General features: G+C 47.8%; 2 protein-coding genes across 15 annotated transcripts in view; one reads left to right on the top strand and one right to left on the bottom strand.

Moving 5' to 3' along the window:
- Positions 1–12871: 12871 nt before the first annotated feature.
- On the top strand, positions 12872–14336 carry RXFP4 (relaxin family peptide/INSL5 receptor 4). The gene has a single exon (XM_070268051.1). It carries the CDS (start codon positions 12979–12981, stop codon positions 14035–14037), a length of 1059 nt encoding a protein of 352 aa, XP_070124152.1. The 5' UTR covers positions 12872–12978; the 3' UTR covers positions 14038–14336.
- A 3114-nt stretch (positions 14337–17450) lies between these two features.
- Positions 17451–23223, bottom strand: part of ARHGEF2 (Rho/Rac guanine nucleotide exchange factor 2) — a 50498-nt gene continuing 44725 nt past the window's right edge. For all 14 annotated transcript variants that reach the window (XM_070268041.1, XM_070268042.1, XM_023641022.2 and 11 more), the window contains 9 exons: positions 22989–23056; positions 21754–21954; positions 21240–21359; positions 21042–21109; positions 20877–20912; positions 20618–20668; positions 19982–20425; positions 19521–19704; positions 17451–18630 (listed from right to left, as the gene is read on the bottom strand). In XM_070268041.1, the coding sequence (XP_070124142.1) occupies positions 18557–18630; positions 19521–19704; positions 19982–20425; positions 20618–20668; positions 20877–20912; positions 21042–21109; positions 21240–21359; positions 21754–21954; positions 22989–23056 (1246 nt within the window). In that variant the 3' untranslated portion in view covers positions 17451–18556. The remainder of the gene's footprint in view (positions 18631–19520; positions 19705–19981; positions 20426–20617; positions 20669–20876; positions 20913–21041; positions 21110–21239; positions 21360–21753; positions 21955–22988; positions 23057–23223) is intronic.

Genomic DNA, 23223 nt, shown 5'->3' with positions numbered 1-23223 from the left:
GCTGAGTCATATGGTAAATTTGTGTTTAACTTTTTGAGGAACTGCCAGACCATTTTCTAAAGTGGCTGCACCATTTTACATTCCCACCAGCACTGTATGAGTGTTTCTATTTCTCACATCCTCGACAACACTTGTTATCGTTCATCTTTTTGATTATGGCCTAGCCATCCTAGAGGGTGTGAAGTGTTATCACATCGTGATTTTTATTTGCATTTCTTTAATAACTAATGATATTGAGCATCTTTTCACGTGCTTATTTGACATTTCTCTATTTCCTTTGAAGAAATGCCTACTCAAATCCTTTGCCCACTTTTAAATTGGGTTGTCTTTTTATTGTCGAGTTGTAAGAGTTCATTATTTTTGGAGGATACAAGTCCCTTCAGATATGTGATTTGCAAATATTTTCACCCATTGTATGGGTTATCTTTTCACTTTCTTTTTTTTTATAAATTGAACTTTTTTTTTAAAGACTTTATGTTTGCTTTTCCTGCCCAAAGCCCCCCGGTACATAGTTGTGTATTTTTAGTTGTGGGTCCTTCTAGTTGTGACATATGGGATGCTGCCTCAGCATGGCCTGATGAGTGGTGCCATGTCCGTGCCCAGGATTCGAACCAGCAAAACCCTGATCCGCTGAAGCAGAGCGTGAGAACTTAACCACTTGGCCATGGGACTGGCTCCTCCCTTTCTTGATAGTGTATTTTGATGCACAAACATTTTAAATTTTTGATTAAGCATTTTCTTTATTTTTAAACTTGGAGAGTATTAAGTTCACAATAATGATTCTTCCCACCCAGGAATGTTGTATGATTTTCCATTTTTTGGAGTCTTGTGTTATGGCTTTCAGTAAATCTTACAGTGTTTTTCATCTGGATTTTGCTTCCTTTCTTTTTGAATACATTCATAGGTATTTAAAATTTTTGACTTCTATTTTGAAAGACATTTAAATTGTTTTTTTAAACAAGTTACTCTTGGTATAAAAGAAATCTACTTTTTTTTAAAAAAAAAGATTTTATTTTTTCCTTTTTCTCTGCAAAGCTCCCGGAACACAGTTGTGCATTTTAACTTGTGGGTCCTTTTATCTGTGGCATGTGGGGTGCCTCCTCAGCATGGCCTGAGGAGTGGTGCCATGTCCGCACCCAGGATTCGAACTGGCAAAACCCTAAGCCGCTGAAGCAGAGCTCGAGAACTTAACCACTCGGCCACATGGCCGGCCCCTCTACTTATTTTTATATATCTAGCCACCTCGCTAAACTCTAAATAGTTTTAATAATTTTGTAGCCAGATCTCATGGACTGATAAAATATTATAGTGGACAAAGGCACATACTGCCTATGTTCAAATCCCAAAATCACCACTGATTTACCTGTGTGACCTTGACTTCATTTCTTTAACTTCTCTGCCTCAATTTCCTTATCATTAAAAGGAATATAATAATAGTGCTTACCTCACAGAGTTGTTATGATGGCTATATGAATTAATATATAAAAAGTTTTAAAAATGCTATAGATATGTGTTTCCAATTATTATTTTCTAGATTTAAAGTATAAGTTACAAGGAATGTAAAATTAATCTCTTCATTGATAATGTTTGTACCATTTAATTTTTCTTGGGTTATTTTTTTTGCATTATCAAAGTAAATGGTGAAAAATAGTGGTGAGTGAACAGTGAACATTCCTATTTTGTTTCTGACTTTAATTCCACTTTCTTTTCATTTTACGTTGTTTTTTATTTTCAATTAAAAAAGCATAGTGTTGATTGCCTTAACATACAGTTTAGGTCCTAGGGGATCTTACTTTCTCTGCTCCTGTTGTCCTCCCACCACCCTTCGCAGAGGCAGCAGTGTCATGAATTTGTTGTGGGTTCTGCTTTTTGTGTTGTGGGTCCATGTTTTTATATTGTTACAACACTGTACAGATACATAAACGATATACAGTATAGTATTGTTTGTGTATGTTTTTTTCAATTGAGGTGAAATTCACATAACTTAAAATTAACCTTTTTTTTTTTTTTTTTTTAAAGATTTTATTTTTTCCTTTTTTTCTCCCCAAAGCCCCCCGGTACATAGTTGTGTATTCTTCGTTGTGGGTTCCTCTAGTTGTGGCATGTGGGACGCTGCCTCAGCGTGGTCTGACGAGCAGTGCCATGTCCGCGCCCAGGATTCGAACCGACGAAACACTGGGCCGCCTGCAGCGGAGCGCGCGAACTTAACCACTCGGCCACGGGGCCAGCCCCTAAAATTAACCATTTTAAAGTACACAAGTGAGTGGCATTTAGTGCATTCACAGTGTTGTGCAACAATCACCTGTCTCCAGTTTCAAAACCGTTCCTCACCACAGAAGAATACCCTATGTGCAATAAGCAATCACTCCCCCTTCCTCCCTGTCCCCCATTCTCTGGTAACTGTCAATCTGCTTGGTGTCTCTGTGGATTTACCTACTTCATGTATTTCATAGTCATACAGTATGGGATCTTTTGTGGCTGTTTTCTTTCACTTAGCATAGCGTTTTCGAGGCTCGTCCCAGTTGTAGCATGTATCAGTACTTCATTGCTTTATATGGCTGAATAATAATCCATTGGATGTATATACCACAATTTATTTATCCGTTCATGCGTTGATGAACATTTGGGTTGTTTCCATCTCTTGGCTATTGCAAATAGTGCTGCTATGAACATTCATGAACAAGTTTTGTTTTGTTTTGTTTTTGAGGAAGATTAGCCCGAAGCTAACTACTGACAATCCTCCTCTTTTCACTGAGGAAGACTGGCCTTGAGCTAACAGCCGTGCCCATCTTCCTCTACTTTATATGTGGGACGCCTACCACAGCATGACTCGCCAAATGATGCCATGTCCACACCTGGGATCCGAACCGGCGAACCCTGGGCTGCTGAAGCAGAACGTGCGCGCTTAACCACTGCGCCACCAGGCCAGCCCCCAAGTTGTTTTTTTTTTTTAAGATTTTATTTTTCCTTCTTTTGCCCAAAGCACCCCAGTACATAGGTGTACATTTTAGTTGTGGGTCCTTCTAGTTGTGGCATGTGGGACGCTGCCACAGCATGGCCCAATGAGCAGTGCTAGGTCCACACCCAGAATCTGAACTGGTGAAACCCTGAGCTGCTGAAGCAGAGCGTGTGAACTTAACCACTCGGCCACAGGGCCAGCCCATGAACAAGTATTTAAGTACCTGTTTTTAATTCTTTAGGGTTTATACCTAGGAGTAGAATTGCTGGGTCATATAGTAATTCTAGATCGAACTTTTGTGGAACCACCAACCCAAGCAGCTGCACCAATTTCCGTGAGGGTCTCATGACCTGCCTCAGAGGAAGATCAGAAAGTCCCTCCTGCACCTGCTGTTTCTCAAATTCCTTCAGCTTAAAATATTCAACATGCCACAGTGCTGTCTTTTGTGGTAGTGTGTCCTGAACCCCATCACTGACATTCTGTTTATGAGTTTTGCATCTGTATTCATAGGTGACATCTCGGTACTTTAAAAAATCAAGTTGCAGGTTTATTCCAGTTTTGAAAAACTAATTGACAACCTTTTCATTTTTTCTCCTGTGCTCTAAAACACTTTAAATAATTTAGGAATTATTGTTTCCTTGAAGGTTGGACTGAACTTCCTTATAAAATCATCTGGATCAGGAAGCTTTTTAGTGATAGATATTTGAAAACCTTTTCAATTTCTTATGTGGTTATTCATCTGATCCGGATTCTATTTTTTCTTGAGTTAATTTTAGTCATTTAAACTTTCATAAAAAATCATCCATTTTACCTAGAATTTTAAATGTTGTGCATAAAATTTCACTAAAAGTCTCTTATTCTTTTAATCTCATTTGTACGGCTGTTTCTTTCTCTTCTCTCTTTTTTCTTTTCTCTTTATTTTCCTTAGCCTTGCCAGGGTCTCATCTGTTTGTTTACCTTTATGAAGAACCCAGGATGTAGTTTTATTCATCAATGTGTTCATTGATTCATCAATAGCATATTAATTTGAGGTTTTGTTTTTATTAATTATCTTCTCCTTTTGGGATTTCTTTTGTTTGATGTGTTTTCTAGTTTCTTAAGTCAAATGCTTAGTTCATTTATTTACAATTCTCTTAGAAAGTCTGAATTTCCCCAATAACGTTTCTCTATTCATACTACCAAGTCTGGTTTTCTAAACTCCATTCAACGACACTTTGTTATATTGCTAATTGAAAAAGTCTCTCTAAAGTGAAAGAGGTTAGGCTGAGGTCATTTTTCCTTCCTGTTTCATTCAGGGTAAAGAAATTTACGTAAGAATCCCAATGACTGTGCATTTCCTAGTGCTCATCTGGGTATTATTAGGCCATCTACTACCAACTGTAAAGCAGTGACAGCTTGGAAATCATATCAAACTCATGTGACTGGGCCCATATGTAACCTCTCTCAGTATCCTCTCCTGCCCCCGGAGACTTGTCACTCTCTCGTTGTTTCAGTGGCGCTTTCTGTCTACAATTCAGTCTCTTCTTCTCCAGATCGTAGTGCTATACACCCCTGAATCCATTTAGATCAGCCCAAACTTGGAAAATGCTAGACTGGGTCTTGCTGTTTTGCCCCAATATCCTCACCCATAGCAGTGGGAGTTGTGACGGGGAAACAAGAGAAGATGGAGAGTGGGCTTTCACAAGGCCTCCAGCATACTCACCATCCCGCTTTGGGGTACCGCCTTCTATCTCAAGCGCTTATTGAGTAATTTTTCCAAACAAAGGAATTTCCTATGAGGAATCCTGCTGTCACCTCTAAAAATAGCTTTATAATTTTTTTTTCATATTCTTAGAAGGGGAAATCTGTCAAGAAAGAGAAGAATGGAGCAGCTGTTCAAAAAGAAGTAGGGCATATAGCCCCAGGTCCAACCTCTGTGAGGCCTGACTATACCAAGTGCTGTGTCCTCGGGCAGCCAGGAGGAGTCCCAATGTAGCTTTATTTATTTATTTATTTATTTATTTTAAAAAAAGATTTTATTTTTTCCTTTTTCTCCCCAAAGCCCCCTGGTACATAGTTGTATATTCTTCGTTGTGGGTCCTTCTAGTTGTGGCATGTGGGACGCCGCCTCAGCGTGGTTTGATGAGCAGTGCCATGTCCGCGACCAGGATTCGAACCAACGAAACACTGGGCTGCCTGCAGCGGAGCATGCGAACTTAACCACTCGGCCACGGGGTCAGCCCCCCAATGTAGCTTTAAAATACAATTCCTGTCGCCCTCTCACTCACTTGAGCTCAGTCAGCCTTGGCTATTTGTACAAGTAGGAAAGAAACTGATAACTAAGAGTGGGTTTTCAAACGACACACTCTCAGTGGAACTGTGGAATTGGCCAGTATTGATTAAATCATTCGTGACTGAGAAGTCAGCTGTGACAGCCAAACTAGAAGACAGGGTGAAGCTCTGGAGGCCCTGTTAGCAAAATGGGGGGATACTACAGTGTGTTGATTATTCTTTAGAGCCTTAGGAAAAGCACAGTGCCAAAAGAGATCAACAGTTTGTTCTAGGTTTCTCTAATGAAAAGGCGTAGAAAAAAAAAAAACAGTGCAGTTATGTAATCCTGTTAGAGAAAACTTTCTCCCTGCAGTCTGGAACTACTTAAGTCCAGGTTGAGGAAAATCAATGCTTTTCTTGTCAAATTTTAGGCCATACCAAATTCTTTGCCATACTAGATTTTTGTGACTAAAGTTAATGCACTGATTGGCCATGACTAGGCTCTTGACAATTGGAATGTGGATTTCTGGGAGAGCCAGAAGAGATGGGGAAACCCCTAACATCTGGGCTGCTCAAAAACACTTCTCAGGGCCGGCCTGGTGGTGCAGCGGTTAAGTTCGCACATTCCACTTCGGCAGCCCGGGGTTTGCAGGTTGGGATCCCGGGTGTGGACATGGTACCACTTGGCACACCATGCTGTGGTCGGCGTCCCACATATAAAGAAGAGGAAGATGGGCATGGATGTTAGCTCAGGGCCAGTCTTCCTCAGCAAAAAAAGAAGGATTGGCAGCAGATGTTAGCTCAGGGCAAATCTTCCTCAAAAAAAAAAGTTAACAGGGGCTGGCCCCGTGGCCAAGTGGTTAAGTTCGCGCGCTCCGCTGCAGGCGGCCCAGTGTTTCGTTGGTTCGGATCCTGGGCGCGGACATGGCACTGCTCATCAGACCACGCTGAGGCAGCGTCCCACATGCCACAACTAGAAGAACCCACAACGAAGAATACACAACTATGTACCAGGGGGGCTTTGGGGAGAAAAAGGAAAAATTAAAATAAAAAAAAAAACAACATTTGGGGAATCTGGGTAAAGGGGATACAAAAATTCTTTGTACTATTCTTGTAGTTTCCTCTCAGTCTGAAATTATGTCAAAATAAAAAAAGAAAAAATACTAAAAGTAAAAAAAAGAAGAAAAAGAAAACGGCTGTAACAACAGTAAAACAACAAGAACAGCGACAATATGGCACCCTTAAAAGTGAAAAAGGGGAAGCAACCCACTAAAGTCCTGTGGGAACTGAACTGCCAGAAATACACCAAGTTGGATCCTGTGTCTGACTGAAATCAACATGGCAAGGCAGCTCAGCTTCTCCAGCAATTCTTAATCCCAACCACAAAGGATAACAGAAGAACAGTTTTAGTTCTTCTGTTCCATTAGAGGAAATTTTTGTCAATGACCATCTCAGGGATGATCTGAAAACCAATGGTAAAAGGAAAACTTCCCAATAAGCAAAAACTGATGTGATCAAATTTTCTGACCAAAGAACTCACTCCGCTTCTAAGGATGTGAGTCAGCAAACTGGTTCTGGGAATTCACTCTTGTGTCATATACGTTGTCCCCCCGCCCGCCCTGGGCTAACCCTGCAGTATCAGTGGAGGGCTTGCCTTACAAAGCTGGAGCGGTATGTTGAGGGCTGTGAAATAACTGTGAGGACTGGACTGATATACAGAGCCGATCTGGAGGAGTCATTCTATTTTCTCCCTTTTAATTAAGAATTTCTTGTAGTTGCCTTGTGTTTTCCTCTAATATTGTACATCAGGTGTCTGTGGGCTTGTTTTCTAAAAGGTGTAAGATGTCAACGGATCATACCTGGAACCAATTACAATCGAACTAGAAAAGAATGGACATCACTCAGGAATTATAGAGTGATTAAAGGGGCCCCATTACATTGCCTCTGAATGCAATAGTTAGACTTGGCTTTGGATAGTTTTTGTTTGTTGAGAGGGTGGGTGTATTTATGTTTTTTATGAATAGTGGATTGTGTTAGTGGAGGAGGAGTCTTTAGAAATATATGTTTGAAAAGAAGGGGCTATGTGCACGGTAGGCAGAGTAGTCTGTGCTAGCTATGCTTCATTGGCTGTCCCATGTGCAGCCTCTTCTGCAGAGCCTACCCCTCCCACAGTCTCTAGAAAGAACAGTCCTGCATATTTAATGACTTGGTGGCCACAGCTGATTAAACAAAGGGTACACACTTGACTAGACTCAGGACTGAAAAAATACTCTTTCACAAGGATTTTCAGAACCAGAGAACTATGGTTGGTTAATGGTAGCCACTGGTGCTAGGAGGTCATGCTGGTGTGTCAGGGCTGAGGTGTCTGTCTTAGGTTCTGCCCAAGAGGAGCAGGCAGAGTTGCTAATCTGCAAAGAGAAGCAGGAGAATGGAGCAGATGTGCTGAGAGAAGCAGGAACAGGGACCAACTGAAAAGCAAAAAGCATGAAACCTGCTTCCTGAGGGCTGCACTATTCTATCTTCCCATTACCTCACTTGAATCCATTCAGATCTACTAAAACTCTAAAAATGCAGTCTTAGCCCTAGTCTTTCATGCCAACATTCCCACCCACCGCAGCGAAAGAAGGAAAGAGAAGGCAGAGATGGGTAGGCAAAAAGGTGAGGATTTTCCAAGGACTCTGGCATAATCAACATCATCCTGTCATTGGATATCTGTTTCATCACTAGAAGCAGCTCAAGGGGATTTCTGTTCCTTGCAATAAAAGAGGCAGTGTAGGAAAGCCAAGAGGAAGGGAATGACTGATGGAGCAGGATCTGTGAAGAGAATCGTTTAAGACACAGATGTAGAGATTGGTCTTGGCCAGGAAGATGGATACTTCTTCCTGAGAATTAAAAAAAAAATCCCACAAACTTGGAAAAAAACCATGATATGAGTATTCTGTAGCCATGGCAACAAGTAGCCTTCAGAACCTATTTTAAACCAGTTGAATCAATCAACAACTTGCCTAAGTGAAAATCATCCAATCAGCGTCAGCCTTTCACTTCTCAAAGTCAAACAGTCTCCAGTGAACTGGTCTTGGAGTGCCAGCCAATCAAATACAGTCTCACCAGGGCTATCGTCTTCTAGAGATGATGTCTATCTACTCATGCCTCTGAAAATCTGCCAGTCCCTGAAGCCAAAACCGTAGAGGTAGAAGATTACAGTCTGCCCTGCTCAGAGATGATACCTCACCAACATAGCTCTGTCTTAACGATAGTAAGCAATAAATTTAGTAAACATTTCTGGCTCCTTCTGCCCTAAAAAATACTATTCACTAATCTTACATCCCGTTCTGGCTTGAGACCCAGGATGCTTCTCATCACAAGTAACAGAAAACATAACTCAAAATGGCTTAAACAATAATAAATGTATTCTCCCTCATAACTAGAAGTCCAAAGATAGCGTATGCTCAGCTTGTCTGCTCTGCCTGCCTCCACAAGAAGACTTTGTCCTTAGACTGGCTTCTTTTGTGGTGACAAGATGATTGCCAAAATCAACACATGCTTCTGAATTTAGATCCAATGGGAGAAAGAAATCCTCCCTGCCACTCACAGAATAAAAATCTTACCCCCACTTCAGTCTGATTGGACCAACCTGTGGACTAACAACACTCATCAGGGTAACGTCACGTATTGATTAGCTTAAGCCTTGGCTCTTGAAAAAAAATTACCGTCAAGAGGGATGGTTATAGTGTGATTGACTTAAAATAATCAGCATCCACCCCTAGAGCTGGGGATGGAGTTAGCTTCCTCCAAGTCATCTGGACTCTGTAGTGGAGAAGTGGATACTGGAACAAAATTAGGTTCTTTAGAAAGGAGGAGGGGGACGTGGATGCTGTGAAAGCAACCAGCAGAGTTCACAGGGCTACTGGACCTTTTCTTCCATGGGTTTACCCATCACCACCTTCCACTGAAGGACTTCCAAGTTCAGATCTTCAAGACCAGATAGTCAACTGCATATTGGATCACCACACCTAGATGGTTCACACATTTTTCAGCCTGTATTTTCTAATGCTGTATATGGTGCTACCATACATCTATCCAGCCATCCATTCATGTAATCTCCATGCACTTAAGTCCCCGAGCCTATAAACTGGTGGTCATTCTTAATTCCTCCCTCTTCTTAACAATTTTACATCCCCAGTCATTTGATTCTATGTCCTAAATATAACCCACACTCCTCCTTTCCTCTACTTCCTGACTATCCCAGCCCATTTACAAAACTCTCCTAATTTATATTTCTCCTGCCATTTTCAGCCCCCTTGAGTGGTTCTTCACATTGTCAACAGATAGACAATCCTAAAAAATAAATCTGATTCTGTCACTGCGTAGATTAAAAGCTTTCAGTGGCTTCTCATTCTATAGGATAGAATCTAAGTTCCCTTGCCTGCTTCAGGTCCTCCATAACCTCATGATTGCCTCCCGCTCCCACGCTTCCTGGTCTTTTCCTTGGTACACACACTATTGTGCCAGCCATGCTGACGCTTGCATTTCCCCAGATGCATGCCCCCATGTCTTTGATCGTACTGTACCCATCACCTGAAATGCCCTTTCCCTGGACAAACGTCTACTGATTTTTCAAGCTTCAGTTTAAAAATAATCTCTGTGACTATCTCAGGTAAAATTAAACAGTTCTTTCCTCAGATTTATCCCTAAGATTTTTGTTTTTATTTTTGAGGCCCTTCCATTTTTATTTTAATGTGGAAAATAAAAGAGATGGGTCACTCTCACTGCCTTTGCAATTTTTCTGTAAATCTAAAACTATTCCAAAATGTAAAGATGAGAGAGAGAGACTGATCTGGAGCTTGCCCTTGAGCGTTGGAGCTGCCCATACCCCTTCCCGAGACTGGAGGATCTTCTCCAGGAGATCTGGCAGACGTGTGAGGGGCTGGAGATGTGGCTGTTTGGGTTGATATGAGGTTGGAGATTTGGATTAGGGCCAGGTCTCCTACTTCTGCCATTTTTGGTCCCCCAAGGGGCTAGTCTCTGTCTCTTCTGCCACAAATGCACAGCTTCCTTCTCTTTATGCTCTGCAGAAAGATGACTCTGTTCCTCCTGCCTCCTCCCCCAATTCCGCTTTGTCTGGGTTTGGAGAGCAGGGACGGGGATGTGGCCTGGTAAATGTGGGCTGCCATGGATATTCAGGTGCCTGAGGGGAAGGCCTGGTCATTATAAATCCTTTTTATGTAAGGCAGACACGATAATCTACCACACAGGTCCTTGGACTCTAATTGAGATAGAAAATTGGGCTGGTAAAGTGTGGCTCCAGAGGAATAGGAACAAGAGGGATGGCAAAATCACTCTTGTTGGATCCAGTTCCTCCTCATTTCCCAGCAGCTGTGAATGAAGACCATCTAGAGAGGAGCCGTCCCTGTCCCTCTGTCCACATCCTGCTCCTGTTTCCCTTGGCAGCCTAGGAGCTTCCCAAGGGCAAGGACCGGTGCTTCTGGTACTCAGCGAGGGGGAAGAGACTATAGGTGGAAAGAAATACCAAAAGGGTTTTATGATGTAGCAGAAAGAGCCAGATTCTAGGAGTCAAGAGACTTTTATCTTAAATCCTGACTCTGCCACCATTTCCCTGGTGGCCTTAGACAAGTCACTTTCACTCCCTATAAAATGAGAAGTTGAACTAGATGATCTTAAAGATCCCATCCATCTTGAAAAAGTTTATTACATTTCATGAGGAGAGGGACCATATTTTATTTGTTTTTGTCTCCCCAGCATATGGCACAATGCCTGGCACATAATTAGGGTTCTCAGGAAATGCTCTGATTAGAGTGAATGAATGAACTACTAGAAAAAGGTAAGGGCCCAAAGCGAAGTTCTTAGACTTGGCCAGCTGGTGGCATCACCTCTCTGCATAACCATAAGGGGGTGTTAGTCTCAGACCAAGGGAAAGGATTTGGATTAGAAATGAGTAGAGGTAAAAAAAGGAATGATTAGAGGACCAGATATTTCAAATGGATAGCAGAACCCTGGAGTTCTGACTCAACTTCCTTTCTCCAAGCCAAGAGAAAATAAATCTAATGCATTAAACAGACATCTTCACTGCCAGATTGGCAAGGTGACGCCGGACGGGTGGAAGAGTAAACATGGCCCGGAGGCGGAGGAACTGGTACGAAGTCACACAGGAGCAGTCCAGGAGGTCAGGAGGTAGCCCATCTGACTCAGCTGAACTTGGACTGGCCACACCCCTTCTGCCACCCCTTTCACACCCATTCCTTGCTGAAAAACCCAAACATCCCGGCACCCAATCTGGATCTCTGGGTGTCTTCCATAGGGTTCATCAAACACACTGCTGATTGATTGTCCCGAGGGCCCCTCTCCTCCCCCAGCACTCCAAGGGAACTGAACACCAAACATCTCAGAGGGCAGGAAGGTGTTGAATATTTTGGAATCCTTGAAAAAGCCTCACTCTTTTATCTACCCACCTCCCACCCTCTCTTTTTCCCTATCACAGCAAATTCTGCAAAGCATAGCGATATGGGCATAAAAGGGGAGGACCCAATGAGGCATTTTTTCCAGTGAGGGCTGAGATCATGGGGAGACAGGATGAGGTGTGGTGAGGATGTATCTCAGGGTCCACAGCTCTGGAATGGGGTTTGGGGACTGGAGGAGAGAGTGGGGGTGCTGTTGACCTCTGACTCCATGGACTAGAGCAGGAAAGGGTGAAATGGCAGTGGGAGTGATAGAGGTTAGCAGGACTACTTCATGCTCGGGAGCAGGAACAGAACTGCGGGCATGCCCCAGGTCCACTCAGGTCTTCACGGGCCATGTTCCCAGTGAGGAGGGAACAGGAAGCTGTGACTTCCTCTCTCCTTTCCTCCCCGTCCTTAGCCTCAAGGTCACTTGTTGCTGCAATGAATTCCAACCTGTGTTTTAGTTGGCGCTGTTCCCTGGGCATGGTGATAATAGCTGCTCGGTACCCTGCTCCCTTTCACTACAGACACCCCAAACTTTTCCTTTGAGATAATAATCATTTATGAAAAACAGTAACATACAAAGTGCTTTTTCACATGTATTATCTCATTTCATCACACCAATCCTGCGACGCTGTGATATTATCTGAAAATTTTAAGCAACGAAACTGAGTCTCAGGGGAGTAAAGTAACTCACCCAAAGTCACACAGCTAGTGAGTAGCAGATCTGGGACTCCAGAACCTCTGCTCTCTCTCTCAGACATGCATTCTGGGTCCCTGCCTCTAGCCCCCTTCCAGGCCCCTTCCCCTGGCCCCAAGGAGCACTTTCTGCAGAGAAGGGGGCCCCTGCACACTGTTAGGAGTAGAGGGGGCTCCAGTTTAGTTCCTGTCATCCCTGAGATGGGGTATCTCTGGCCCTCTCCCCACAGTGGAGGCTTGGTGCTGCTCTCCATAGTTAACTCCCCTTTCTCCCCTCCCTTTCTGCCACATAGAGCCCTTCCTACACACACACACACACACACACACGCACACGCGCACACACACGCACGCACACACGCACGCAGGCACACATTTATGTTTGGGCCCTCCCTTACCCTGCCCCACCCACCACCCAACAGGGAAGAGGCAGGTTGTCCCATCCACACCCCTCCCTCTGAGGTGTGGGCGTGGGCCAGGGCTCCTGGCAGCTTGAGGCCCTGAGAGAAGCACTCAGATCTAGAGGTTCCTGCTGAGAGCTGTAGGTGGCCCTGCCAGTCTGGCAGGCACTTGCTGGCCCCTCTGCCTGGCACCACTGACTTTGGATGCCCTGCGATGCCCACACCCAATACTTCTGCCCCGCTGCCTGCATTCCGGGGCAACACCTCTGGAGGCAGCGTGCTGAGTACTGATGATGCTGCGATGCCTGTTGAATTCCCAGCCCTGAGGGTTGTGGTTGCCCTGGCCTACGGGCTTGTGGGGGCTGTCGGCTTGCTGGGAAACTTGGCCGTGCTGTGGGTGCTGGGTAACTGTGCTCGGCGAGTTCCTTCCGACACTTTTGTCTTCAACCTGGCTCTGGCAGACCTGGGGATGGCACTTACTCTCCCCTTCTGGGCAGCTGAGTCAGCACTGGACCTCCACTGGCCCTTCGGAGGTGCCCTCTGCAAGATGGTCCTGACGGCCACTGTCCTCAACGTCTATGCCAGCATCTTCCTCATCACGGCGCTGAGTGTTGCCCGATACTGGGTGGTGGCCATGGCTACAGGACCAGGCACCCACCTATCACTCTTCTGGGCCCGTATGGCCACCCTGGCAGTGTGGATGGCAGCTGCCCTGGTGACAGTGCCCACGGCTGTCTTTGGGGCTGAGAGTGAGGTGTGTGGCGTGCGTCTGTGCCTAATGCGCTTCCCCAGCAAGTATTGGCTGGGAGCCTACCAGCTTCAGAGGGTGGTGCTGGCCTTCATGGTGCCCCTGGGCATCATCACCACCAGCTATCTGCTGTTGCTGGCCTTCCTGCGGCAGCGGCAACGGCGTCGGCAGGACAGCAGGGTTGTAGCCCGCTCTGTCCGCATCCTGGTGGCCTCCTTCTTCCTCTGCTGGTTCCCCAACCATGTGGTCACTCTCTGGGGCATCCTGGTGAAGTTTGACCTGGTACCCTGGGACAGCACTTTCTACATCATCCATTCCCAAGTCTCCCATGTCACCACCTGCCTGGCACACAGCAACATCTGCCTCAACCCTGTGCTGTACTGTCTCCTAAGGCGGGAGCCACGAAGGGCCCTGGCAGACACCTTCAGGGATCTGCGAGCAAGACTGTGGCCCCAGGGCCGAGGCTGGGTGGAACAGGTGGCCCTAAACGAGGTAGGCAGGAGGTGGGTTGGAAGTACCCCCTAGGAGAGTTGCCCTTTTACTATGCTGCTCACCAAATTAGACAAAAGGACACCTGAGTGATGGGTGCAAGCTAAACACTCTCCTCCTTCTGGGGTCTGCCAGGTGCAGGATGCTCACCTTATAGGGAGAAGGGGGCCTGCCTCTCTACCTGGCTGCGTTGCCTGAGGGAATGTCTGCTCCTTGATCTCACTGTGGGTGTGTGGTGGAGTGGGAGAGGCCTGGGCCCAGGTCACTCTGGGTATGACAAAGCTTGTCTCCATTTGGAGGTGGGAAAGAAGAGGATCTGAGAATAAACCTCTGGATCATTCACAAATTGTCTTGACCCTTAATCCCAGTTCCACCTCCAGTTAGTGTGGACAAAAGGATTCTTTGCCCCATTTCTGCCTCCTGTGAGAATTCCCAGGAAATTTTCCCAAGGTTTCTAGACTCATGGATCAGAGGTCAGTGCCTATCTCCCTCTGTCTGTCCCCTCCCCATCCCCTCACCTCAAACGGGGTGTGCTCTTGTCCTCCTCTGGTGCCAGGGCCCAAAATGCTCTCCTCTCCTGGCCATCTCCACCTTTTTACCATCTCAGTGGTTCCTACAGAAACTTGGTGCTTACAGACCTCAGCTGCAAAAGCTGTAGTCCCCTTGCTGGGAGAAGGCACATGGGGTCTTGTTGGATCCCTGGCATCAGCCAAGCCCCAAGTGTAGAACCCTGGTCCTGGCTGGGAGGACCTGTGTGTCTCTCTTTAAATCAAGATTTGGAGGGAAAAGTGAAGATAAGCCAAGGGTGTGAGTGGGGCATAGGGAGGTGAGAGATGGGGAAGGGAGTTGGGAGAAGAGGAGGCTGAAGGTGCAGCCAAAGAAGTGGAAACCACAGAAAGTGGTGCTAGTCTTCCTCTCCACCCCAAGTGCTTAGCTCAGAGTATCAGAGCTAAAGGTGTCAGAGCACCTGGATTCACATGCCAGCTCTGACACTAACTGGCTGAGGGACCTCAGTAAATTGCTTTACTTCTGTTTTCTCATCTGTAAAATGGGCTGTTGAGAACTCGGCAGTGCCTGAAATAGAGTATTAGCTGTTATTCTCACACATCATGTAAAATGGAGACAAAAAGGAAGAGGACGAAATAAGGTGGCAGCTGGGAGACGGGGACAGGGAGCCAAAAAGGTCTTGTCTGGAATGATTGTTACACGTTCTAGAGTGAAATGAGTTTTACATAAAGGAGTGAGTGAGGGGTTGGCCCCTCAAGCCCCTCTTGAAAGTGTGTTCTCCAGGGCAGGGGGCTCCCCTTTGGTTTCTGTGTCCGTAGAGACCCAGCAATGACAAAGCTTAGCCATTAGAATGGACTTTCTTGGGGGGCGGCCCCTGGCAAGGAGGGAGGTATAGAGGGAAGATGGGGCGAAGCTCCCACTCACATTGCCCTCCCGCTGCCCCAACGTGCCTTAGAGCCCAGAACAACTCAGGCCACTCAGGATCCCAGAGCAACAGCTGGGAGCTGCACCTGAGCGGTGAAGCCTGCGGGGGGGTGGGGGGGGTGGCGGGCGGCCTGCAGGCGCCCTCTGCCCCAGCTCCATCCAGTTGCTGAGCAGAAGAGGCTCTAAACAACCACCCAATTCACAACACATTAAGCAATGTTAAAGACATTTAATTAGCCTCTTGATGTTTAATTTCCTTTTTTTTGATAATGTTTAAACTGGTTCCAAAACTCCAGGTCTGTACCCAGCCAATTCAGGATGGAAAATCCCCCCCAGCTAGGTACCCCTCTTGCCACCCCCTGCAGTTCCTCCGATGGCCTTGCTAGGCTCCGGATATTGGCTCCTCTGGGAGCATTTCTGCTTTATGGGACCCAGAGGTCAATATTGACAAAGTTTAAAGAGGTCCAAGTCAGAGATGAACCAATGCACGCAGATCTCCTCTTGGAGAGGGGTGGGAGAGGTGGGGGAGGGTGCAATGGAGGAGGGCTGGGCCTCGCAGGCTTGGAGCTCCTCTCGGACCGGAAAGAAGGCATTGTTGTGGCGAGAAGCTGGGCCCTGGCTTCCTGGAGCATGAAGCCAGAGAGCTTTGAAACGGCGGCAGAAGGGATAGAGGTTAAGACTGAGTTTCCGAAAATGGGATTAGAGGGGACAATGGATAGAATGGTGAAAGATGTGAGGGGCTAATCTCAGAACAGCCATGTCAGAGAAATGTGTGACCTAAGTTTCAGGGCCAAGGATGAGGACAGGTTTTGGTCAAGGGGCAGCAGGAGGGACAGCACGGCTCTCCCACGTGCTGTGGGCTTCTCCACACCTGCACCGTGCGCTTCGTGTCTTCCCTGGATCTGTGTGAGAAAGCTGGGGAGCCTGCATTCCCCTTTCTTGGTGGTCTTCGGATGCTGATACCCCACTCCCACCCCCTGCACCGCCTTTACAGCCTCAGGTCCCAGCCGCTTCCAGCTGACAAGGCAGACAGCTGCTGAGCCGTGTGTCAGTGCGTTTGCAACTTGTTCTGGTATTTTTAGGCAAAGCAGCCGAGGAGGGGAAGTGGAGGACTGTTGCGAGGAGAGCTGGCCCCTTCCTGGCTCACCTCCCCGGGCCTGGCAAGCTTTCTGCACCTAGGTTTTTCTGCAAAATGAGAACAAACTCCTACCTCACACGTCCCGTAATGGATGAGAAAGCACTTTGTAAAGGCCAGTGCTGGTGGACGAGAAGTACAGGGGTGCAGGGTGCTGGCTGCTCCCCCAAGCCTGCCCCCTCACGTGATTTCGATTCCTCTTTCCAGCTGAGGTCTTGAGCCCCATTCTTCTCTTCTTACCCCATGGGCTCCAACAGAGACATGTGTATGCATGCCAGCATTTATTCAACTCTAGACTCTCACCTCCTCCCTCCCCCCACAGCCCCGGAGTAGGGTATTAACCAGAAACAGGAAGCAAAATGAACCAAAACCAAGAACTGAAACCAACCTAATCTCTCACTACCTCTCCAAGAGGCAGAGAGCAAATGAGCAGCTCCTCTGAGGGGAACTGTCTTAAAGAGGTTACCCCAGGACCCTGACACTGGGAAGAACCAGGGCAGAGTGGGGCTGAGTCTGAAAATGAATGACAGGGGAGAGGCTAACAGGAACTGTGCCCAAAGGGAAGGAAGGGGGCAACAGGCTGATGCAGTTTCTGAGCATGGCATGCAAATGAGATGGAAACAAGTTTTCTAATATTGGAATCCCCAGCAGCCACTGGAACCAGCTCAGCGCCCCTTCATTCTCATCCTTGTATTCATGAATATCGACGACAACAACAAAAAAGGCCTGCAGCAGGTTCTGTGGCTAGCGCCCCGTCTTCAATGAGGCAGTCTGTCGTCCCTGTGAGAGGCAAAGACCTCTTCTGGAGGGACACGGGTCACTGCCCGGCTTTCCTCATCACCAGCACCCTCGGAACCAGCAGACATTAAGAGACAGCACATCATGGGGTTCCAGGTCTTTAATTTTCCCTGCTTTGTGTTTTTTTCTTTCCTTTTTTTTTTTTTTTTTTTTTTTTTTTAACAATCAAATTGGCAGAAAAACGGCTGGAGCTGGTGGGCACTGGGGGGTCCATTGAAAAATCCCCAAAATTCACACTGAGGTTTCAGGTCATGGTTGCTGAGGTGGGGGATGAGGTCAGGATTTGTGGAGATTTCCCGACTCTCCCTAGAACTTTTTTTCCAAATGGCTGGGGAAGAGGTCAGAAGAGATCCCCCATTACTATAGATGAGGAGAGAAGCCGTTGTTCCCCCATCCCTCAAGTTCTTCAGAGATGTGGAGATAGAAGGCTGTGATTTCTAACTGCCTACAATCTTCTCTTAAAAATATAAAACACGTGCAGTTGGCTTTGGTACAAAAAAGAAAATAACAACAACAAAAGAACATTCTGGTCCCTGTGGGTTTTTTTCCCTCCCCCAGCAACAAACTATTATGGCCACCTCAACCTCTATTCCATCAGCTCTAGGAAGCCAGGTTATCTCCCTGGGGTTTCCATGGAGGATGGAGAGAAGAGAGAACAGCAGGAAGAGGCTGAGGGAAGTGGGAGAGGGACATGGCCCTTCCCACAGCCCTTCTGGAAGGGCAATAGGCTCCTGTGGCTGCAGCCTCTCCCCAAAGATGGTTGTTGCTGGGGAGGGGTGTCAGGGCTAGAACCCTGCAGTTGCACGGCTAAGCCTGAATAAACCCCAGTAGTGTTAAAGGACAAGGCCCCCTGATCCCTATGGCTTGGTTCCCATGTCCCTGGTCCTCTAAATCTCCTCTCTCCCTCCATAACTAATAAACAATAAATAAATAAATTTTCCTAAAGTAGAGGGAAGAAGGCATGAAAGATTGGCATCTGTGGTGTAGCTTCTGGATGCCACCAGGGGGCACTATGGCCTAATTCGCCCAGCTTCCTAAATGGCCCCAGGTATCCAAGGATCCCAAGAGCTGGCAAGGACAATCAGCAGTTCTTTCAAATGTTCCCTTGTCATTGGCAGATTGGAGTCCCCAAGGTTTTCCTCCCTCAGTAATGTTCTTCAGGGGGGCACAGGGCAGGGGGGAGGGGCCCCCTTAGCTCTCTGAAGCCACAGGCTCCCCGTCGCGGCTCTCAGTCTCTTCCGGGATGTCCTGCATTCGGGTGAAGTCTGAAGGGGGAAGGGCAAAGTTAGTGAGTGAGTAGAGGCTCCTGGGAGCAACTGCCCCCCTACACTAATGCCTCCCCATCTGCGTACTGAAGAGCTCTGAAGGCTGCAAGGGACAGCAGAGGTGTCAGTGGCAGAGGTCAGTGAGCCCGTGGGTGAGAGAAAAACCTCTGTCAACAAGGCCACACCTAGCCACACCTAGGTCCTTTTACACTTTGTAACTATACAAAGATACAATTTGGTTAATAAAATACAAAATGTATTAAGATTATTATATGAAGTCACAGTAGCTTTTAGTTGTTTTGCATTTCCTGAACCAACTCTAAGAACTTAGAGATCTTTGAAATTGTTTTACTTTAAAAATCTATTTCTAGGGCTGGCCCCGTGGCCGAGTCTGTGCACTCTGCTTTGGCGGCCCAGGGTTTCACTGGTTTGGATCCTGGGCGTGGACCTAGCACCTCTCATCAGGCCATGCTGAGGCGGTGTCCCACATAGCACAACCAGAGGCACTCACAACTAGAATATACAACTATGTACTGGAGGGCTTTGGGGAGAAGAAGGAAAAAAAAAAAAAAAGATTGGAAACAGATGTTAGCTCAGGTGCCAATCTTAAGGGAAAAAAAATCTATTTCTACTTGAGAAGGTTGGGAATCACTGGCTTTTTGGAAGAGGAAAGGACCCTACGTTCTCTGCTTCCTCGAGTTCCACCACTCATTCACCATGGGACAAAATGGGAAGTCCGTGCGTCCCTCCCAAGGGTTACTGTAGAACTCGGATTTTAGGGACCGTCCTCAATGTTCCTGTGTTCCAGGATACAGACTCCATTTGGAAACCCAAGGGTCTCTACCCAGGTTGTACCCCACTTCTATTCCATGTCTCTGCCTGGGTCTCACCTCGTGGACTATGGGGCGGAGACAGACGGCCACCACCTTCCTCCTCGCTGCCAGTGTCAGGGTCACTGCTATCTTGCAGCCGCTCCTCGGGGCTGCCCAGCTCCTGTCTCTCTCGATCCTCAAATGGTCGATGGACAGAGCGAATAGTCACAGGCAAATCCAGGCGATCGTGGCCTCGGCTGGGCTGTGGACAGCAGGCAGGAAAAGCAGCAGGCCAGGGAATGAGCAGTGTGAAGACTGCAGGCCCTGCTGGGCCCCAAGACGCGACTCTCCCAGTAGAGCCACCACTGACTGATTTCTTTCTGTACCCATCCAAATTTTTCAGTTCTCCAACCAGCATCATAATATCCTTCAAGTCTGTTGCCTGATTTCATTTCAGCTCAAATCCCCCATTCCTTGCAGGTTCTCTCATGGACCCTTATGTCCACCCCAGGTCAGCTCACTCCTCCAAGCCTCCTTACCTGTGGGGGGGTGAAACTCAAGTACAGGGCATCGCCGGCAGGGAGGCTCCGACGCCGAGGGTCCAGAGGCCTGCGGGCCCAGGGGGCCTCCGCTGGGAGCGGTTCAGTCTGGCCCAAGGCGGCCAGCTGCCTGCGAGCCTCCTCGGCCTCCCGCTCCAGCAGAGCCCGGGCCTGCTCGCTTTCCCGGAGCCGGGCTTCCAGGCTGCCGGCCTCGGTGGCCCGCTCTTCGCCTAGCCGCCGGCAGCGCCGCAGCTCCTCCTGCAGCAGCGTGTGTTGCCGCTGCAGTAATGCCAGTTCTGTGGCCTGCTTTTCAGGAGCCCCGGGGGCAACCCCGGCTCTGCCAGCATCCCCATCCCGAGAGTTGGCTCGAGACAGCTTCTCCCGCCGCTCAGGGCCCTCAGGGAACCGAGCTTCCATCAAAGTGTCCTGCTGGGCCACAGCCGCCTGGGGGTGGCATGGGGACGGACGGGTGTATCAGAACCCCGTTTCTTCTCCCCCTTCCCCTCCCTCCCCAGCGCCCAGGTCATGATTCCTGGAGAGCTCAAATTGGAGGAAGGCTTAGAAAGGCCTGTTAGGATGACTCTGCCCCACCAAAACGGGCAGCTTTGGTCTGGCTCCTCCCCTTGCCCCACTGACCTGTAGGCCATGTAGAAGTCCATAGAGATTGACCAATCGCTGCAACGCTTCCTGAGGACAGAGAAGAGGGTGGGAACAGGGCCCAAGCTTCAGGATGGGAGAACTGCCCAGAAGTTGAGTAAAGGTGGGTGTGGGGACAATAAGACTCCAGATACTTTGAAGTGTAGACTTTCCCCCACACCACTCCAAATTGGACTCCAATTTCTCAGACTGAGAAATCCTCCCTTCAGTTTCCTATACCATCAAATTCCCATCTCACCTCCTGGGGCGATCTCAGCTGATTTCCATTTCGATCCTGCAGAAATGGGCAAGGATGGGGAGTCAGCAAGCACACAAGTCCCTGATAGCTCTGTGTCAAGGATCTATAGGCCAGCTGTCCCTTTCCCACCCTCTAGCCAAGTCCTGACACCTTCTGAGGACCCACCTTCTGGCTGGAGTCTGAGTCAGCCCTGCAGAGCTCAATCGAGCCATTGAAGGTTCTGGCCTCACCATCTGTTGAGAAGGGGAAAAGGACGGGCTGGGCTCACTTCCCCAGGGCCCTGAAACCACTCGGTCCCTGGTACTACCCCATTCCCTTTAATCCTGCCCACCCACTACCTTGGTCCCCTGCCCTGGCACTCACTGGCAGTGACCCCAGGACTCGTGTTACCGCCGCTGTCTGGATCCGTTGGCAGGGCTGGTTCTCGGGATGTTGAGAGCAGCTCTACTCCAGGCCCCACCAGCAGGTCCTTCAAGCTCTCCACTGAAAGGAAAGAGGAAGAGATGAGGACAGGAGCAAGAGAGAACCCTGTGGGGAATGGGAGGGGATGCCGTTCACCAATATACATGGAATATTGAGGCATTTAGGGAAATTCCCCCTGCACAGGCAGCGAGGTCTCACTCATACCCACAGACCAGGCAAAACAAAGGTCATTAATGGTGCCTAAGGGCCCGCACAAGTAGATGCTAATGAGAGGTGTCAAACAGGAGCAAGGACCACGCCTCTGCCCCTGCCTTCCCAGCACCTGGCAGCAAACAGGCGCTCAGGGGAGTTTGTGGATTATGGAGTCGACCTCCCCCTTGTCTGTCTAGCCGTGTGGTCATATTCTGTGATGGTGAGTGGATGAGCCTGGACTCTTCCCTAGGAGCTCCCTCACCCTCACGGATGGCATCCTGCAGCAGCCGCTCGCCACGAGGGGCCTCAAGGGACTCAGAGCGGAAAAGGCCCCTGGGCAGGGTGGGCAGGGGCATCCCACTGCCGCCATCCTCTTCCACCTGGAAATGGGTCATCTCGGCGAACAGCCCGACCTTCTCTTGCAGCAGCTCCACCAGTGCCCGGTCTTTCTGTTGCAGCTCCACTGTGGGTAAGGAACAGGTGAGCACACGGGAGGGCCTAGGGGCACCCAGAAGAGGCAGGAGCAGAGGGGCAGCCCCAGGGGTTAAGGTCCAGAGCTGGGCAGAGTGACAGGACTTAATTTTGGGTTTTTGGCATTTACGAAAAAGAAGAAATCTTTTTTGGGGGAAAAGTAACACATGCACTTTGGTTTTAAAAACAAACATAAACAATTTGTGGCAGGGACTGTAGGTTGTTCACCAGTTTTCATTTTCCCCATCTTCCTTTAGACCAGGAAGTACAAGGGCTTTTTTAGAGGATGCACACAAGTTTCATCTGGGCACGTGGCTGCCCAGTTAGACTACAGTTCCCAGATTGACTTGCAGCTAGACATTGCCACATGACTAAATTCTGGCCAATGGATGTGAGTGTCTTCCAGATCCGCCCTTAAAAGAAATGGGTATAAATTCTCCTTGTTCCTTTACTCCTCCCTGCCAGCTGGGGTACAGATGTAACAGCAGGAGCTGGAGTAGCCACTTTGGACATCGAGAGGGGGGATTTTCCTATTGAAGATGGCACAGCTGCACGGCTACCCCACGCTTCCCACTTCTGGACTGTTACGTGGAGAGAAATAATCCTCTGCCTCATTTAAGCAACTGACTTTCATTGGTCTTTTGGTAGAGCAGTTAGATCACAACCTAAGTAATATAAAGCCTTAAGAGTAAAAAAGTAATCAATCCTGTCTCAATCCTGGTCTTCCTAGTTCACCTTCCCAGAGGCAGCCACAGTAACAATAGCTTATCTTGCTAGAGATATTACACACACACACACACACACACACACACAAAATACATATGACATACAGCTATCTCCATTATTTTGACACGAGTGGTGGCATACACCTTACCCTTGTTTTAAACTTCACTCTTTCGCTTAGTATATTTTAGTTATGGATCTATATCGGCACTCATAGAGCCACCTCACTTTTTTAAATAGTTCCATGGTATTCCATCGTGGATGTATCATACATTATTTAACAAGCTCTCTGGGCGGACTTACTCTTGATTCGCCGCAGGTAAGCCTCATCCTCCGTCTCAATCAGGGGGAAGTCATCCCTGGATGGGCATCTGGAGGGAGAACAGGTCGGGTGGGGTTGGGGGGAGGAAGCTGGGTTACAGACCAGGAATCAGTTTTCCCTCCTTCCCAAACACGCTGTTCGCTTCCCTGGTAGGGGCTCACCGGCCGCGTGCCCTGGCTTCATCTGCTCCTGACCCTCTCTTTTCTTAGCACCCAT

Source organism: Equus caballus, chromosome 5 (genome assembly GCF_041296265.1).
Source record: "Equus caballus isolate H_3958 breed thoroughbred chromosome 5, TB-T2T, whole genome shotgun sequence".
NCBI lineage: Eukaryota > Metazoa > Chordata > Mammalia > Perissodactyla > Equidae > Equus > Equus caballus.
Note: the sequence above shows the minus strand (reverse complement) of the source record. Positions and strands in the feature narration are given on the sequence as shown.

Bases quoted from the DNA above. Each gene is read 5' to 3' on its own strand.
- RXFP4 (XM_070268051.1), top strand. From the start codon at position 12,979: ATGCCCACACCCAATACTTCTGCCCCGCTGCCTGCATTCCGGGGCAAC.